Raw genomic sequence first — 20,441 nt, 5'->3', positions numbered from 1 at the left:
TCAAGTCCTCCATCCATGATCAAGTCATGGACGGCAGTGGTCTTATGAATCATTGACCTGGCATTGCACAGCAGCACCTTCAGGTCATGTGGGTCTCCCTTGCTGATTTCAGTAACTGTCCGGTCAGGACCACACCCAGAGGCAGGGATAGTCTGGTCTTAGCGTAACTCCTCCTCCTACCCATGATGACTGAGATTGGTTGTCTCAGTGCATCCCCCCTATGTGTAACCTGCCCCAGCCATTTTGTTGGCTGGGACCCACTCCCTGGCAGCCCTGACCCCTCCCCTTAAGAACAAAATAAAACTTAAAAAACAAACAAAAAACAAAAACACACACACAACGGAACAATAAAACAATACAATTATATGAAAAACATAAAAAAAACACTTAAAATTTAAAATTCAGTCGTCATTACTTGTTAATTTTTTAAAAAAATCATGCTTTTTTTTGTTTGTTCAGGGTATATCTCAACTATGCAGGAAAGGAAAAATGCAGAAAGAATCATCCTAACATAAGGTTGCATATATTATTTGCGTCTGCCAAATAAAGTTCTGCAAACGTAGCTGTGGAACTCCCTTTTGTCATCAAAAGATCACATGAAAAAAGCAGAATTTGCTGAATGAGCAAAAGTAGCCTCTGGAGTTGACATCTGCTCTAGTTTTAGAGCAAAATGCATCTGCTGCACTCAGTCTTTCCAGTGAACAAATATAATACTTTGTGGTTTAACATCTCTGAAGAAGCCTCTAATTTGCCGTCTCATCCCTAGATTGTGAAACAGAGGAAACAAACTTCACAGGCAATATAAACTTTTGTAGGAGAAAAGATGACATGGCCCTCACTTTCTTTTTTGTGAATGTATTTCTTATTAGGGCTACAACATGCCAGCATAACAGAGGAGGGAGGGATCCCGAGGGTCATCTAGTCAAACTCCCTGCAATGCAGGCATCTCAACACTGCTCTCTTTATTTAGCAGATGCATTATCTGTCACCAAAAATATATTCTATTTTCTTCTCAGCATGGCAGAAGGTGGCAAATTAATAAATACAATTCTATGAATGTTTAAAGAGGCCAGAAATTCTATTTCTGGTCAAGTTGCTTCAATTTAAAATGTTTATCTTTTAGTAAAAGAAAAGGAAGAATATTCTTCTTTCACTATTTATTTTGATGTGTTTCAGGCTTTATTGCAAAGCTCAGAGTGGTGGCAATTTGTTTTATTTTACCCTTAGGGCACATGAAGGGAGCTTCATGAGTAAGCCTAGATTTAAAGGAGTTTCATCTCACAGACATTTAGACTGCTTTCCTAGATAGCAAATGTGTATGTACGTGTAATAATAATAATAATAATTTATTTATACTCTGCCCATCTGGTTGGGTTCCCCAGCCACTCTGGGCAGCATCCAACAAAATATTAAAAATATATTAAATACAATAAAACATCAAACATTAAAAACATCCCTAAACAGAGCTGCCTTCAGATGTCTTCTAAAAGTCAGGTAGTTGTTTATTTCCTTGACATTTGATGGGAGGGTGTTCCACAGGGCAGGCGCCACCACCGAGAAGGTCCTCTGCCTGGTTCCCTGTAACCTCACTTCTCACAATGAGGGAACCACCAGAAGGCCCTCGGAACTGGATCTCAGTGTCAGGGCTGAACGATGGGGGTGGAGACGCTCCTTCAGGTATACTGGGTCTTTGAGGCCGTTTAGGGATTTCAAGGTCAGAACCAATACTTTGAATTGTGCTCAAAAACATACTGGAAGCCAATGTAGGTGTTTCAGGACTGGTGTTATGTGGTCTCGGCAGCCGCTCCCAGTCACCAGTCTAGCTGCCGCATTCTGGATTCGTTGTAGTTTCCAGGTCACCTTCAAAGTTAGTCCCACATAGAGAGCATTGCAGTAGTCCAATGGGAGGTAACTACAGCATGCATCACTCTGGCAAGACAGTCTGCGGGCAGGGAGGGTCTCAGCCTGTGGACCAGATGGAGCTGGTAGATTTCTGCTCGCATCCCAGGGCAAAGTTTGCAACCTGGAGCGGCTACTTCCGGCGCTCATAACCCACAGCGTGCGCAACCAGAGGTGTTCGCAACCAGAGGTACCATTGTATTGTGGTTCTATTTGTGTGGACAAATTCTCTCAGACCCATTTAATCCCAATGCAAATAGCAGTTTCTGGGAACAATGATGGTCAGGACTTCAGCAGGAAAGGGGTTAAATTTCCTGTCCCTACCAGGTATGATAACAACAATTATCACACAGCGCAGCTGGTGTACATTAAATACAAGTGCATTTAACATTATGTCTAATTTGCCTTTCAGAATGGGAATATGCATCCCAATAAAAATCTGTATCTACATCTCACTGAAAGTAAAGGGCAACATCTGCTTTTGGATTTTTATTTATTATTTATTGAATTATTATTTATTAAATGTGCTCAGGGCAACTCAAAGCAACTTACAACTAACAACAGTAAATCCCACATGATACATTAAAACCAAGAGGACATCCTGAGGCATCTCTTAGTTGTGTCTGTAGTGCCTAAAGGCAGAAGATCCAACCTGCCCCAGAGAGTTTGCGTGGTTATTCAATACTATGGCCCAGAAAAGCCGAAGTCTCCACAGAAATGAAGAACATATTCTTTCTATTCATGTTTCTTTACACAGTATGTTACAGTTAACACTTTCTCAATGGTGTGGTTCATGGAATAGAGTTTCTTTATAGTAACAAGTAATGACCAAGGTACAAATGGATTCACATATTTGGTCAGCCTAGGAATTGGCAGTGGGTCTCCAGGGCCTCTTCCAATTGTACTTGAAGATGCTGGGGTTGAACCTAGGACCTTCTGCCAACATCTCCAGGTGTTGTTGGACTATGACTCCCATCATCCCTAGCCATTGGCCATGCTGAGTGGGCCTGCTGGGGACTGTGGTCCAACAACATCTGAAGGGTAACACACTGGCTTCCTGTGCTCTACTACAAAGCCTCAGCTTCCTTAAAAAACAGGAGAATCAAGAATTAGCAAAGTTCTAATTAATTAGCAGTGCTAATTAATAATTAGTCTGGACTATATGCACAGTTGACAACATTCCAAAGAAATTGTTTTTGGGAAAATGCCTAGATAAATCACAGTATCTGATTTTATTCAATGGGAATACAATTAAAAACCTATCGGCCCTTGAAAAAAAACAAGCCTGAAAACATTTAGTGAAGATGTAGGTCACAATTTACTTGGAAAATAGTCAAGAGCAGAGTTGCACTAATGTATGTCATATATGTAAGTATTTTAGGGAGCAGACTTTCATGAAAAACTGTTAACAGATGTTTTCCCCAGAAAAAGTGTTAACAGATTTTTTCCCAGAGGAATGCCCTCTTTATATAAGAAATGCGATTAACTTATTTAGTCTGCATATTCCCCTCCCTTCCCTCTTTCTTCCAGTGTACTTTCTAAAGCTGTATGCTATTTTAAAAAAATTGGGATGTGGGATGTGTTGTTTATATTCCCATGAGAACAAGGACCCTCATATAGATGAAACAAGAAATGAAAACACTTTTCCAGTGAACAAGCAAATGATCTTTCTTGCTTACCAAACTCATCATCAAGAGTGTGATCTCTTGGAAGGATGGATGGTGAATTTCCAACATTTCCTCCACCAACAAACCAGTTTACATTGGGGTTCCAGCGATTCATAAAACCACACAGATGGTTTTCTTCAAAATTACATTCTGCAGTTGCAAAGCATACAATGAAACTCTGAGAGCATGGTGCACAACCGTTCATTTCACAATATCCCTAAACATCTGGTGCATTAGCGGTAACCAGCACAGTCCTTTAATAATTTTTTTAAAAGTATGTTTCTTATTTTATTCACAAAGATATACAAATGTTGAGCCATACTCTCCTCCCACCTGTTACCATCATCACCCACTCATTAAACTTTCAACCAAACTGTTAATATGTGGCTGGTTTCTTTCTTTCCAGTGCTACAGGAGTTGTTTGAAAAATTCAAATGCACCATTGATAGCCAATTTTCACTTAATAGCAGCAATGGCTGGAAGCAAATCTATACATTCACATTTCCATAAACTTTGGTGTTTATTATTTTGCTTTCAAAACAAAGTATTTAACAGTTTTGTACAATGCCTCATTATTATACTCACTATTACAAAGGGCTACCTGAGGTTCAAACCACACAGGGAATCAGAGGCAGATTTAGGATATGAAACCAAATTTCCCAAATCCCACATGCAGGCCCATGTCAGCAGGGGGCGGAAAGGTAGCCAGGTACACTTGCTCCAGGCCTCAGAGGCCAGGGGCCCCCACCAGGGACCAGCTGCTTTTTAGTTTGAGTTTATAACTTTATTCTAACAAGAGTCCCATCAAGGGCCTCAGACAAGCTCTGCCCATGGTTCAAGATTCTCAGCAAGACAGAATGGCAAAAGTAAAACTCATCTCCAAATCTGCTATTATAGTAAATTGGATCAGTGCCTCCAAACTTGACGGCTTATCTCAATTGATAAATATGTGATAAAAGTGATCTCGGAGGAGCCCCCCCCCCTTGTTCTGTTGCAGTTCGATACCCCCACAAAAACATCACCAGACCTCACAAGCAACTACAGACGTGTGAATCATTTCGTCTCTCTCTATTAAGTTTTTTGCCACTGCCATAAATGTTTTGCATCCTCATTTGTTGCATGACAACACCATGAAGTTGCTCTGCAGTAATTGTTACATCCCAGATATTTTGCTGCAGCAACTTTGCACTGGTGCAACATTCCCTAGACAGGTGAGAGTAATTAGGCTGTTGTTCAGTTTAAGATAAATAAAAAGTTAGTTACAATACTTTGACTTTATTCTGGAAATAATAAATTGCTACTAAAACAATCTGAAGGAAGATGTTAATGTGAGTTAATGTTCCCAGTTTCACAGTTAAACACCAAATTTTCATTTTAACTAGAGCCGATTATTACAAGAGTCACCTACCTATACAGTAGCCAGTAGTTATCTTAATTTCAAAAATTGCTATGCTGGCAAAAATATCTCTTCCCAAGATGCCTTCTAGAACAATCTACAAAATAAGACAAAAACAGGAGTTTAGTGCTAATATTTTTCATAACATTTATTAAAATTAAGGAAGCAGCAGAGATCTCAGTTTTGGAATTAAGGCTCTACAATGACTCTTTTCCTTGCAAGACTCTATTGAAGAACAGTCTAGAGTGGCTGGGGAAACCCAACCAGATGGGCGGAGTATAAATAATAAAATTAGTATTAATTATTATTAACAAAGGGCAATGCCTAACACCTTCAGCTAGTACAGTCCCTGAATATCTGTTCAGAGATTACATGTATATAAAAGAGAGAAATACCATATTTTTCGCTCTATAACACGCACCCGACCCTAACACGCATGTAGTTTTTAGAGGGGGAAAACAAGAAAAAAATTATTCTAAATGAAACAGTGGATGTATGATTTTTGTGGTACATGCTGTGGCCACAGACATGTGATCTGACAGTGAGTATGGGGATCCATGCTTTGTAACCACATTTTTGCACCACTGCGGCCCCAGGCAACAGTGGGTGCGTGATTTCTTTGGTGCAAGATGTAGCCATGGACATGCTATGTGATCTGATGGTGAATTTGGGGTGACCCAGTGCAAAAATCCTGAGGATCCATGTGGATCCGTGCTTTGTAACCACGTATTAAGTGGGGAGGGAAGGAAAAGCACTCAAGGACAAGGAGCACGTGTGGAGTGGGTGGAGAAGGATGCTGCTAATAATGAAGAAGAGGGGTGTAAGGGGAGAAGAAGCACGTGTGGGGTGGGTGGAGAAGGATGCTGCTAATAATGAAGAAGAGGGGTATAAGGGGAGAAGGCTCTTCTCCTCTCCCACTTTGCTCCTTTAAAGCAAGCAGGCTCTGCTTTTCTTCCTCCTCCCCGCTCATCCCCGGCTTAGCGAGCTGAAAAACTTTGCTGCTATGTAGCGAGCTGAGTGGGGAAGAGAGAGGGACAGAGAGCCTGCTTGCTTTAAAGGAACCAACCGGACAGGAGCCGCTTACACTCATGTAAGCGGCTCCTCTCCTCTCCCGCTTTGCTCCTTTAAAGAAGCAGGCTCTCTGTCCCTCTATCCTCCTCACTCAGCGGCTCTTCTCCCGCTTTGTTTCAAAGCAAGCCACGGAGGAGGGAAGGAAGGGGAACCATGGATCCTCTGCTCACGACTGCAGCAGATCCCCCCCCCCGCCACCCGTAGGCATTCATTCCATAACACGCACAGCCATTTCCCCTTACTTTCTAGGAGGAAAAAAGTGAGTGTCGTGGTGCAAAAAATACGGTAATTGCTTATGATTTCACACACTGACATATCACACATAGCCCTATTTAATTTAAGATTTGATTTGGCAACAAAATAAACTCTGAAAATCTGCATTTTCACAATCTCATTTTGCATATAAATGAAGTCAGTCACAGTGGTGTAGCGCGGGGGGGGGGGGGGCCTGACAGGGAGCTGTGGCCCTGGGAACATGTTTTTGAGGGGGCACAACCAGGCACCTCTACAACAAGCTGCCTCACCAGAGCCTGGCTCTGGTGCACAAAGGAACCATGGAGACAGCTTCCTTGCGCGATGGCCCAGGGCCACCAGGGCAGAGAAAAGGAAAGTTGGTGGCAACTTTGCCACCCCATCCTCGGCGAGGATGCTGCTGAGGCAGCTCTCTCGCTCCTGCCCACAGCTCCACTCCCAGGTCTTGGCCCGGAAGCACAGCAAGCGAGCTCCATGCCCCTCCATGCCCTGCATGCCCACCCCTGGGTAGTGGTAGCATGCGCTCTGCCGCTGGTCAGAGGTCAAAATGGGAAGGAATCCTGTTTGTATTCCAACAAAAAAGCTTTGATTTTTCCAATATGATTACCTTGGTAGCTCCTGCAACAGTTGTCTTCCTCAGAAAATATAAAATAATAATAGTAGTAGTAATAGCAATAATAGCAATAATAGTAATAATAGTAGTAGTAGTAGTAGTAGTAATAATAATAATAATAATAATACAAATCCTGTAGCTCTTTTCAGGTGTTCATTGAGATACAATGAATGCACAAGAGAGACAGCAGACCCCTCTCTTACACAGGGTAGCATTTGCCACTCCCCTCACACACAGAGATCAACTACAACCTCTGCAGGAAATCCCCACAGCTCTACTGCTGCCTTGAGGGCACAGCCTCCCCACCCCCATCTGTTCAATGTATATGCATGTAGACTATATTCAAGCATACAAATGTTATACTTACTTTGTATTTGTCTGTACTGTTTCGTATATCTAAACTAGCTATGAGCCAGCTCTCGGAGCGTTCAGTGGTTGTCCAAAGCAAATGGTCAAAACTTTCACCTTCCACCCTTAGGTACAGGTTTAAGGCAGTAGGATCTACTGGTAACTCTGAAGATGCTGCAATCTGATATATCAGTCTAAGACAGCTCCACTCTTCGCTATATAGGTCAGGACTGAGGAGTACAGCTGTGTCACCATTTGTTCCCTGTGAGGTGTCCACAGAAATATAATGACCTAGAAATGCAGAAACAAAATTCAGTTGTAACAGAGAAACTATGTGCGGCATCCATATTTAAATTAGAAAATACGCTGAATTCCCCATTCCTAAAAAAAAAAGACACACAAACACTAAAGTGTAAAAAGTATCACTCAGCATAAAAGTATCACTCAGCATAGAACACAAATATGTATTTGAGGTCCAGTTCTGAAGGCCTCCTGCATTTCTTTCACTGCAAGAAGTAAAGTTATAGGGAACCAGGCAAGGGGCTTCTCAGCAGTGGCACCCGCCCTGTGAAATGCCCTCCCACCAAATGTCAAGGAGATAGCGATACAATTTTTAGAAGACATCTGAAGACAGACCTGTATAGGGAAGTATTTAATGTTTGATGTTTTACTATGGTTTTATGTGTTGGAAGCCACCCAGAGTGTTGGGAAAAACGCAGCCAAATGGGTGGGGTATAATATAATAATAATAATAATAATAATAATAATAATAATAATAATAATAATTTCCCAGCAATTTGTGCGCCTTTATAAACAATCTAGGGGAACATGTACATGTTTATGACTATACTAAGCATGCTTCAAAGCTGTGAGCTCCACTGAGGTTACTAGAACTTGCTTGTCGGCAAATAGGCTCAAGACTGCACTGCATGAGTAACAGCTGAAGCAGTCCAAGACCAAAGGGAGGCTGCCATCATGTCACCTGATAGATAAAACTATAAATCTATAATGATTACTTCACACAACGTGCTCTCTTTCCAACACAACTAGGGCACTGTGTCGCTGTGGAGAGTGGACGTCCTATCCCAAAGAACAGCACGCTCTGTCCTTTGCTGCCCAGAGGCTCTCTCAGGACAATTGCCAGCTAGCAGTGAAGTTGGAGAGCTTCCTCCAGGCCTGAATCAGAGAGCCAAAGGAAAACAAAGCATCCAGGAATCCACACAATCATTCTAATCCCTAGATTTTAGTTTGATCAATCTCAAAATACATCTGAAAGTGCAGCCCTCTCTACACTATTGGGCTGGTGGAGGGAAATCTTCCCCAGTGTTGCTACAAACCATGTTTTGGTCCCAATCCTGTGGCTGCGCCATTACACGGAAACCTTTTTCATTGGCAGCCTCCACATAAGGACTGAAACACTTCCATCAGTCTTTATTCCCATAGCTTTATTAAACACACTTCCAAGGAAGTTGATAACTGCAGGCACACTTAACTTAGGTATATAATCTCCATTTAAAATCAATTGAATTTTATTTCCTCAGAGTGAAAATTGCCTAAAAGGTAAAAACAAATGCCAAGAGATACTGTATTTTAATTCCTAAATAGAATTTTAAAAGGTCATTCTGATTGATTTCTGCTTGCAGTAATCAGTTAACATTCAAATTAAAACAAAATATTCCAAAAAAATCTTGCTTTTACCCAAGATCAACATATTATTATCAAAGTAGTGTATACTTCGAAATCCATACTGCAATTGTAGGTTAGAATTTTGGCTTTAAACATATGAGAAAGCTTTTCTGTAGATGCAAACCATGACATTTTACATTTTTGGTACATTCACAACAGCACCACAGTCAGAATTATATCTTAAGTGGCACCCTCAGGGTTTAAATGGTTTGTACATTCTAAGCAGCATAGCATTTTCTCTGTCTCAAACAGCCATTTGTTTAAAATTGTGTCCTCTGGGGTCTCCTATCTAAATGTCAATGCCGCTATAGAATTTGTTGTTCCCCTCCTCAAAATACAGCAAGAATGTGTTTGTTCTCAATTGAATGTGACATTTAATCAGAACCAAGCTATATCATCTGTCTGGCAAACCGGAAATGCAGATGAAGTCTCTGCACTACAGTTATGTTAGCTCTGTAAAGCAATTTTGTCACTGCATGCAATTCCCCTTACTCTTTCATATTTATTAACCTAAAGACTGGGAGATAAAAGTGGAGAGCTACAAAAGCTAAGTAATTATTGTGCATCACAGAGTTAAGTGGATTTGCTAAATGTTGTTCAACTAACAGCACCACCCTTGCTGATGAGCTCCCTCTGGCTCTGGGTCCTGCTGGGGTGGGTCTTGTGCCCTGACCCTGATCCCATCACCAGCCTCTCCTTCTCTCGCTCTCTTTTTGTATAACTAATTTTCACAAAAGCATAAAATAAAACATTTTAAACAACTATATATACAATCCATATTGAATCCGCTGTATGGGATTACTTGAATCCCCTGAATTTTCTCCACCCCTTCCCTTGGTTCCTTTATAATATTTTCATTCACGTATATCAATAAAAACTTTATCTCTGAATACTTCCAATTTTTGTACATTGTCTATAATATGACAAGTGTTTTTTTAAAAATCCTGCTAAAGAATTAACTTGCATACATTTCTTTTGTAAATATACAATAAATATTTCCTATTTTTAAAATATTTGTTATCATCTTGATTTCTAAGTTTCCCAGTTAATTTAGCCATTTCAGCATACTCCATTAACTTAATTTGCAAATCTTCCTTAGTGGAGACTTCTTCTTCTTTCCAATGTTGGGCTAGCAATATCTAGGCAGCCATTGTTGCATACATAAACAAATTCTTATATTCTTTAGGTAGAACCATTCCTGTAATAAAAAAGCTTCTGGTTTTTTAACAAAGGTTATTGTCAGGGAACTGCCATCGGAGAGTCAGGTGGTGGAAGGGCTCAAGGAGGCTAGGAGAGCCTCGGATGCGGAGGAAGGAACCAGTAGGGGGAGAGGGAGAGTTCCTGCAGAAACTCAATCGGAGGAAGGGCTCCAAGATGTTTCCAGTGAGAATAGCGGGGAGGGCTCAGGACCTCCGCTGGGGACGCCCACTCCGCGGAGGAAACTGTCACGCAGAGAATCCAGAAGAAGAGTTTCCGTCAAGGAACTCTTATGTTGGAGTAAATTCCGGAAACGCCCACTGACGGATTCTGCCAGCGATTGAGGTAGCCACGCACCCATGGCTCCTCGGACTGGGAAAGTTTAGGAACTGATGGTAAAGCTTGGAGGCTTTAAACGCTTACGCACGAGCAGCCCCCTTTTCCCATCACAGCAATCCGTCAGTCTTTGATGCTGCTTGTGCGAAGGAGAGGCATCATCAGCAACCCAACCGGAGTCGGAGGAGCAGGAGGAGCTGGAGGGGGACCAACTCTGGAGGAGAGAAACAGAGCTTTGGAGCACCAGCTGGCACTGCTAACGGCGCGGCTCGAGGAAAGGAGGGATGCACAGGGGAAACCCACTCCCATCGGAAGGAAGGTACCTGTGTTGGTACAGAAATTTGGGGGTGATCCAAGGAACTACCAAGCCTTTAAGACAGAGATGCAATATGCACTAAACCTGCAACACGATGACTTTGCTGATGAGGAATCGAGAGTGGCTTTTGTGATTGGACACCTCGAGGGAGGGGCTAGAGATTGGGTGAGACCCCTGATGGCAAACAATAATAGCGCCTTAAAAGACTTGAGGAAATTCTTTGGTGCGATTGACTTGCTGTTTTCCAGCCAGATTGAACAGGGCATGGTATGCAGACAGTTAATGGTGTGCAAACAGGGAAATCAATCAGTCAGAGAGTATTGGACACAGTTTACCATGCTTATACATAAATTGGGGTGGGATCTGTCTTCGGACCCGATACAAATGCTGTTTGAAGAAGGTCTAGCCCCAGCGGTGAAAGATGAACTTTCCCGCGCGCCCCGTCCTGAGTCCATGGATCAGCTGACCAAGGCAGCACTTGCGATTGGTGCGCGCCAGGAGGCGAGAGCGCTGGAGAAGCGGGAAGGGAGAGGAGAGCGTTGGAATGATTTCCACATTCCTGAGATGCCGGCGCAACCTTCCCCGCCAGTGGAACCGATGGAGATTGGAGGAGCAAGCGCGCGCGGAACTTCAAATGTTAACGAAGGGCGGAAGAAGGAAGGGAAGAGCGCAAGAAATGTTTCCTTTGCCAACAGCCAGGACATTTTGCCAGGGTCTGCCCGCAAAGGAAGGGATGGCAAGGAATGGTGGGGGCTGTTGGGGGTGAGGAGGAGGGGGTTAAGGAGCAAGTAAAAGCCAACGCCTGGCTGCCAACGACAGGGCACAGCAGTCAGGCCAAGGATCAGTGAACGTGCCCAAGCCTGAACCCCCAAGATCTGCTCTCGTCGTGGAGGTGCTGCTAGAGCTACCCAACGGACATCCACTTACTATAAAGGCCCTCTTAGACTCAGGCAGCTCCTGCAATTTTATGAGTAAGGAGTTTGCGTCAGAACACCAAATACAAACCCTGTCCTTAATTCCTTCCTTGCAGGTGACAACGATTGACGGGAGGGAACTGCTGGGAGGGGAAGTGAACCAACAGACGGTCCCCATGACAATGAGAGTGGCAAGACACACGGAAGTCATTGCTTTTCATGTAGCCACACTAGCGGGACCTCCCATCATCTTGGGAATGAGCTGGCTGGCGCTACATGACCCACTAGTGGGATGGCACCAGCAGACAGTCTCTTTTGGGTCAGCGCATTGCCTAGAGCACTGCAAGGGAAGAGAAATGCAGGGGCTGGCTAGGGCCAGTCTTGCAGTGATGGCGGTGGGGGAAAAGGGAGAAATACCCCAACAATACGCCGATCTGAGTGATGTCTTCAGTGAGAAGGAAGCAGATAGACTGCCCCCGCATAGACCCTTTGACTGTCAAATCAACCTACTCCCGGGAGCCCAGCTACCAGTGGGCAAGCTGTACGCCATGTCAGACAGGGAGATGCAGGAGTTAAGGGACTTCATAGACAAGAACCTGAAACGAGGTTTCATCAGGGAGTCAAGAGCGGTGGGGGGCAGCCCAGTGTTTTTTGTGGACAAAAAAGACACTAATGAGCCCAGGCTTGTAGTGGACTTTCGGGCCGTCAATTCGGTGTCAGAACCAGTAGCCTTCCCCATGCCCAGGATTGACGACATTTTGACCAGGGTGAGGAAGGGAAAGATTTTTACCAAGCTGGACCTGAGGGGGGCGTATAACCTGATACGGGTGAGGAAGGGGGATGAATGGAAAACAACATGTTCACCCCCTTGGGGGCCTTTGAGTATCTCGTTATGCCCTTCGGACTACAGGGGGGCTCAGCCTGTTTCCAATCATTCATGAATCACGTGCTGGGACCTTTGCTCTATAAGAACTGTTTAGCCTTCTTAGACGATGTGTTAGTCTACTCAGAGGACGAAGAGCAGCATGTCCGAGATGTCCGAGAGGTCCTAAGCCGACTGCAAGCAAACCAGCTGTGGGTCAAGCTGGAGAAGTGCCAGTTCCATACTAGAGAGGTGGAATTCCTGGGGTACCGTTTGTCAGACAAGGGATTGGCCATGGATCCTAGCAAAGTCCAAGCGGTACTGGAATGGAAGACACCCAGAACCAGGAAAGACGTGCAGAGATTCCTGGGGTTTGGGAACTTCTATCGGAAGTTCATCAAAAACTTTGCCCACTTAACGGCTCCCATCACCGATTGTCTCAGTAGTAAGAAGAAATTTGCATGGACGGAAGAGGCGCAGCGAGCGTTTGAAAAGCTAAAGAAAGCATTCGCTTCGGAAGAACAGCTCTTGCACGTGGATCTACAGAAACCGATGAGGGTGGAAACAGATGCATCAGATCGAGCGGTAGGGGCGGTTCTGCTCCAGCCGGGGAAGGATGCGTCGGACTGGAGACCGTGTGCCTTTTTCTCGCGGAAGTTGAATAAATCCGAAAGGAACTACACAGTGTATGACAGGGAACTGCTCACCATTTATGAAGCGTTTCGACGATGACGGCACCTGCTAATAGGAGCGCAGCACAAGGTTCAGGTGTGCACGGACCACAAGAACCTGGAATATTGGCGAACGGCCAGAGTACTGAACCAGAGACAAGTGCGATGGGCGCAGGAATTTTCCAAATTTCATTTTGAGATTCGCTACGTACCGGGACCAGGGAACGTGAGAGCGGATGCTCTCTCTCGAAAACCAGAGTATATGGAGGGGGAGGGAGCACCAGAAGAGAGACATGTCATCCCCGAGGACCACTGGGTGTGTGGGGCAGCATTGGTAGGGCAACGAGAACTAGTAGAAGGGACAGAGAACGATGAATACGCCCAAGAGAAGCTCAGAGGGCTCAGGAGAGCCGGGGAGATCACCGGGGGTTTTGAAGAAAAGAACGGGGCGTTGTACTACAAGGGGGCCTTGTACATACCAGAAGGGGAATTGAGGGGTAGGGTACTCAAACAACTGCACGACAGCCCCACCGCGGGGCACTTTGGGCAACACAAAACAATGTGGTTAGTTACCAGGCAATTCTGGTGGCCCAAGGTGAGGGAAGATGTACGAGAGTATGTAAGGGGGTGCGACCGCTGCCAGCAAGCAAAGGGGGAAAGGGCGGCCCCAGCGGGGTTGCTGGAACCATTACCCACACCTGAATGGCCATGGGAGGCAGTTACCATAGATTTCATGACGGATTTACCAAGATCCAAGGGGAAAACTGCGGTAATGGTAGTGGTAGACCTGTTAACCAAGATGTGCCACTTTATAGCTTGCTCACATGCGGTAACGGCGGAAGAAACCGCCAGGTTGTTTGTAAAACACGTTTTTAGGTTGCATGGTGCCCCCTTGAGGGTGGTTTCAGATCGAGGGAAACAATTTACGTCCAGGTTCTGGAGGAAGCTCATGAGCTTACTGCACGTGGAGGTCAATTTCTCAACCGCCAAACACCCAGAAACAAATGGGCAGGCGGAAAGGGCAAACAGTATTCTGCAACAATATCTGAGGTGTTATGTAAATGACCGGGAGAATGATTGGGTAGAGAAATTAGCCCTGGCCGAATTCGCGTACAATAACGCGAAAAATGTGTCCACGGGCATGAGTCCGTTTTTGGCTAATTATGGGTGTCACCCCAGGGCCTTTCCCGAGGAAGGGGGGGAAAGATGGAGCGTACCGGCAGCGGAACATTTTGTGGAAGAAATGGAAGCAATACACCAACAGCTCAAAATGAATTTGGATAGGGCCAAGGCAGAATACAAGAAGCAGGCAGATAGGAGCAGAAGGGAAGGAGAGACCATAAGGGTGGGGGACCGGGTGTGGTTGTCAACACAAGGGTTACCGTTCAAAGGGGGTTGCAAAAAATTGCGGCCAAAACGACTGGGACCCTTCAAGGTTATACAGCAGGTCAATACGGTGGCCTTTAAACTCAGGCTGCCAGACAACATGAAACTGCATCCAGTATTCCATAGGTCATTACTATCACCATACAGGGAGGGGCGAGAATTTGGGGAACGCGAAAGTGAGGTTACTGCGGCACCGCAAGTAGAAGAGAGGGAGCGGAGCAGTCATGTAGCAGAAATTCTCGACTCTCGGTGGAAGGGGAGACAGGTGGAGTACCTAGTGGCATGGGAAGGGGAACCGGAGTCCGAAAATACCTGGTTACCGGCAGAAATGGTCAAGGATGAGGTCTTAGTAGGAACATTTCATCGCCGGTTCCCAAGGAAGCCCCAGCCCTTGGCTAGGTTCTGGGAGGAACACTTCGGCACCATTGATGAAGAAGAGGAGTGCGAGGGGTTCCCAGAATCAGGACAGGAAGAGGAAGAAGAATCAGATGGGGAAGAGTATGGGGGAAGAAGGGACAGTAGTAGGTGGAGAGCGGTTTTTGAGTCCACCGAAGATGAGGAGGATTCCTTCCGGGGGTTCCCAGCCTCACCACCCAGAGAAGAGGGGGAAACGTGGGGTGAGGGGGGTCCTGGAGAGGAGGTGGATGTCAGGGAACTGCCATCGGAGAGTCAGGTGGTGGAAGGGCTCAAGGAGGCTAGGAGAGCCTCGGAAGCGGAGGAAGGAACCAGTAGGGGGAGAGGGAGAGTTCCTGCAGAAACTCAATCGGAGGAAGGGCTCCAAGATGTTTCCAGTGAGAATAGCGGGGAGGGCTCAGGACCTCCGCTGGGGACACCCACTCCGCGAAGGAAACTGTCACGCAGAGAATCCAGAAGAAGAGTTTCCATCAAGGAACTCTTATGTTGGAGTAAATTCCGGAAACGCCCACTGACGGATTCTGCCAGCGATTGAGGTAGCCACGCACCCATGGCTCCTCGGACTGGGAAAGTTTAGGAACTGATGGTAAAGCTTGGAGGCTTTAAACGCTTACGCACGAGCAGCCCCCTTTTCCCATCACAGTTATTCTTAACATTTTTTTTCAATTCATTATATATTATTTCCCGGTACTTTTAATAACCTTACATTGCCACCACACATGATGAAACATGCCTTCTATTTCTTTACATTTCCAACACTTATTTTCTCTTGTTTTATACATTTTTGCCAATTGAACCGGTGTTAAATACCTCCTATGGATCATTTTCATATAATTCTCTTGAAGTAAGATACAGGCCATAAATTTTAGATCATTCTTCCACAGTCTTTCCCAATCTGTTATCTGAATATTATGTCCTACATCTTTTGCCCACTTTATCATAACACACCTGACCTCTTCATCCTTAGCTTCCCATTCTAACAGCAAGTTATACATTTTTAATAGTAATTTAGGACCACTTTCAATTACTTCTCTCTGAAAATTTGAAATTTCATAAGTAAATCATTTCTTTTTATCACTTTTAAATATTTAATTTAACTGGAAATATTGTAACCAATCTGTAAACTTTCCTTTTACTTCTTGAAAATCCTTCAATTTTAATTGGTAATCTGTCTCCGTTAACAGCTCTCTCTAAAGTGGTACCTCGGGTTAGATACGCTTCAGGTTACAGACTCCGCTAACCCAGAAATAGTACCTTGGTTTGAGAACTTTGCTTCAGGATGAGAAGAGAAATTGTGCTCTGGTGGCGCGGCGGCAGCAGGAGGCCCCACTAGCTAAAGTGGTGCTTCGGGTTAAGAACAGTTTCAGGTTAAGAACAGACCTCCGGAACAAATTAAGTTCTTAACCCGAGGTACCACTGTATATGTTGCCCAATTAGATTTCATATTTAATTTTTTCACAGATAATTGCTTCCAGTGGGGAAAGCCACCATGGTGTTTTTTGTTCTAACAAATCCTTTTATTTCTCCAAGACTTTAAAAATTGCATTTCTTATTGTGTGATTGTGGAAGCTTTTATGTACTTTTGCCTTCTGATACCACAAATACACCTGCCTACAACCTCTCCTTATCCATCCCCAGCTTGTTCTGGTGTGTCCCAGTCACGGCAGCACCCCTCGCCAGGATCCTCTTCCTCCTCCCCACTGTCCTGCCAGCTCATGACGCTGCTTTCTGAAACGCATCCTGGTCTCCTTTAAAGACCACTGCAACCATGATCAATGGTGGGGGGGCAGTGCTTTGCCAATCTGCTCTTTGAGCACCTCCCCCTCTACTTCAAACAGCTCACCTTGGCCTCCTGCCACCCATACCGCTTGCTTACCTGCCTGCTGGGCTATCATCCCACTAGGGTTGCCATGGCTGCCTCTTGGTGGCCATAGGAACTGCAACCTGACAGCCACCTTACAATTTTACTATATTGTTAGCAATTTTTCCAAAAAACTTTCCCTACATGATGCATTCTCAATATGATGAAACTTAATGGCTGCTTTTGCACAAAATACTGAACTATGAACAAGTCTCCATAAGTCGATCATAGAATTGTAGAGTTGGAAGAAACCCAAAGGATCCATGACAGATAGCCATCCAACCTCTGCTTAAAAACCTCCAAGGAAGGAGAGTTTGCAACCCCTTGAGGGAGTTCGTTTCTCTGTCAAACAGCTCTTACTCTCAGAAAATTTTTGCTGATGTTTAGTCAGAATCTCATTTCTTGTAACTTGAAGCCAATGACTTGAGTGCTACCCTCCAGAGCAGGAGCAAACAAGCTTGTTCCATCTTCCATGTGATAGCCTTTGAGATAGTGGAAGATGCCTAGCATGTCTCTCCTCTGTCTCCTCTTTTCCAGGCTAAGCATACCCAACTTCTTCCACCATTTCTTATTAGGCCTGATTTTCATACCCTTGATCATCTTGGTCCCCCTCCTCTGCACACATTCCAGCTTCTCAACATTCTTCTTAAATTGCGGTGCCCAGAACTGGACATAGTATTCCAGGTGTGGTCTGACTAAGGCAGAATAAAGTGGGACTATTATTTCCTTTAATCTGGATGCTAGACTTCTGTTGATGCAGTCTAGAATAGCATTGGCTTTTTTTGCTGCTGCATCACATTGTTGACTCATGAAAAGCTTGTGGTCCACCGACCCCTAGATCCTTTTCACGTGTACTTCTAGTAAGCCAGTTGTCCCCCATCTTATACTTGTGCATCTGGTTCTTCCTGCCTAAATGCAGAACCTTACATTTGTCCCTATTGAAATTCATTTTGTTAGCTTGGGCCCAGTTCTCTAATCTTTTAATGTCATTTTTAATTCTGATCTAATGATTATTCAGTATGCATAAATGGGGTAACTATTGTTTTCAACAAACAATGGTTAAGTACAATGAGCCAACTTTGTCATTAATACCTTGAAGGTTGCTTCAATGAGCTCAATACAATATGGACAAAGCAGCTATTTCAAAACTATTAGGTCCTACTGCTGTTGCTTTTTATAAAGGCACACACACAAGAGAACATGTAGGGCACACATTCTCCCCCCCCCCTCCTTTTTTTAAAGCTAACCTTGGTGTTTTCAAAATCCAATACTCAAGTTTTCATGGAACATCATAAAGATTTGGATGCTAACAAAAAAGATTCAACAAAATGAACATGTTCATTACCAAATAATACCATACAACAAAACCTATAACAATAACAAAAGCAAAATTCTTGGGTATGGTGAAACATATTTTATCAGCACTGTGATGGATTTTGATTAAAGAAAATAAAGTCAGAAAACTAGAGTTCAATGAACAATATAAAGGGGGGAAATGGAACTCTGTTTTTAATTTATTGGTGGTTATAAAAAAGAGTACAAATCATTTGGGAAAAACTGAGATTGCTTGCAAACTCCTACTGGTGTAGACAGTTGAAACTATAACCACAGACACGCTCCAGTTTTCTTGCTGTCTGAAAGGAGAAGCTGTATTCTTAAGCCAAAAGCGTTGCCGCTAACATATTAAAAAGCAGAGGGATGGACGGAGGGTGGGGAGAAAGATTTGTTCCTGAAACCAGCTTTGAAATTAATAGGGTTCTCTCACCAATCTGATTTCTTTATATGCAAGCAGCTGCCCATTTCTCCTCTCAGCCACATGAGCCCTTTTCATCACAAATAGGTAAAGATAAAGGTACCCCTGCCCGTACGGGCCAGTCTTGCCAGACTCTGGGGTTGTGCGCCCATCTCACTCTATAGGCCGGGGGCCAGCGCTGTCCGGAGACACTTCTGGGTCACGTGGCCAGCGTGACAAGCTGCATCTGACGAGCCAGAGCCGCACACGGAAACGCCGTTTACCTTCCCGCTGGTAAGCGGTCCCTATTTATCTACTTGCACCCGGGGGTGCTTTCGAACTGCTAGGTTGGCAGGCGCTGGGACTGAACGACTGGAGCGCACCCCGCCACGGGGATTCGAACCGCCGACCATGCGATCGGTAAGTCCTAGGTGCTGAGGTTTTACCCACAGCGCCACCCGTGTCCCTTTCATCACAAATACTTAAACACAAATACAACTGCAGCACTCTTGTGATCACTGTAGATGGAAAATGTTGCATGAGAATCAGCTGCCACACATTTTCATATGCAGTCTAGTTTGCCAGTTCTGCATACAATTATGCACCATGACTTTATGCATTTGAACACTCTGCTTATAATAAACACTTGTCCCAGGCTAAAATAAGATGTACTGGTTTAAGTGTATTTAAGTGTACTTAAATTACTGGATGCAGCCAAGAATAAGTTGTCAATTATTTTAAAAAGTTTTAACTAGACTACTACTAAACTTTCCCCCCAGTCATTCAGTTAGATTCACTAAAGATGCAATTAATGTTATTTCCCCCTATTTATTAAATTTGTATAGTGCCCTTCAGTGTGTTCATCGATCACAGGGCAGCTTACAATATAAAAACACAAAAATATATAACAAAGTAACAAACAAAACAATACTTCCTGCCCAGTATAAAGGCCATAGATTGCTTCATTAGCCAAAAGCCTGCCCCCTGGATCTGTACCAAAGGCGAGGTGAGTCTCCCTAGGGAGAGCATTCCACAAGGGGGGACACCGCAGAAATGGCCCCTTCTCATGTTGCTGTCCTCCAGACCTTTTGCAGAGGAGGCACAAGAAGAAGGGCCTCGGATGATTGCAGGGTCCGGGTAGGTTCACATGGGGAGAGGCATCCTTGAGGTATTGCAGTCCTGAGCCATTTAAGGCTTTAAAGGCCTTTGAAGTCAGTGAAGTCAGGCCAGGATTGGCATTACATGCTCAAACTACTGTATCTTGGCCCAGTGAGAAACTTACTAGCACTTAATAAGTCCATTTAATGCATTAAAGTAGCATCCTCTATCTACTTTGTGGAAGATGACAGTACTTTTCTGCTTATTGAATAAAGGAAAAAATAAAATATCCTTTCAGCAGCAGCTGAATTGTGGGTGAGGAATTAGAACATAGATTAATAGGTACTGCTCCAGCGGGAAGGTAAATGGTGTTTCCGTGCGCTGCTCTGGTGTTGGTGTTCTGTTGCGCCAGAAGGGGCTTAGTCATGCTGGCCACATTGCCTGGAAAAACTGTCTGCAGAGCAGACAAATGCCGCCTCCCTCGGCCTGTAAAGCGAGATGAGCACCACAACCCCAGAGCCATTCGCAACTGGACTTAACTGTCAGGGGTCCCTTTACCTTTACAGCTGGTATCTTCTTTGAATAGAACTTCTACCATCTATAAGTAATGGGTGAAATTCAAGTAACTCTTACTCAGAGTAGACCTATTGAAATTAATGGAACTAACAGTCATGTTCATTAATTTTCAGTGGGTCTATTTGGAGTCAAATCTAGTTTGACCA

At 44.3% G+C, this 20,441-nt stretch overlaps 1 protein-coding gene across 6 annotated transcripts in view; it reads right to left on the bottom strand.

Moving 5' to 3' along the window:
• The window catches only part of MAMDC2 (MAM domain containing 2), a 79,961-nt gene that overhangs the window by 45,643 nt on the left and 13,877 nt on the right, over positions 1–20,441 (bottom strand). For 5 of the 6 annotated variants that reach the window (XR_014555959.1, XM_083702020.1, XM_083702021.1 and 2 more), the window contains 3 exons: positions 7,266–7,537; positions 4,975–5,059; positions 3,579–3,716 (listed from right to left, as the gene is read on the bottom strand). Coding sequence is in view for 5 of the 6 variants with exons in the window: in XM_083702020.1 (XP_083558146.1) it covers positions 3,579–3,716; positions 4,975–5,059; positions 7,266–7,537 (495 nt within the window). In the remaining variant the exon portion in view is untranslated. The remainder of the gene's footprint in view (positions 1–3,578; positions 3,717–4,974; positions 5,060–7,265; positions 7,538–20,441) is intronic. The other variant, XM_083702022.1, reaches the window with a different exon arrangement.

This window comes from Podarcis gaigeae (genome assembly GCF_964106915.1).
Source record: "Podarcis gaigeae genome assembly, chromosome: 11".
Taxonomy (NCBI): domain Eukaryota; kingdom Metazoa; phylum Chordata; class Lepidosauria; order Squamata; family Lacertidae; genus Podarcis; species Podarcis gaigeae.
This window is presented reverse-complemented; position numbering and strand designations above follow the sequence as displayed.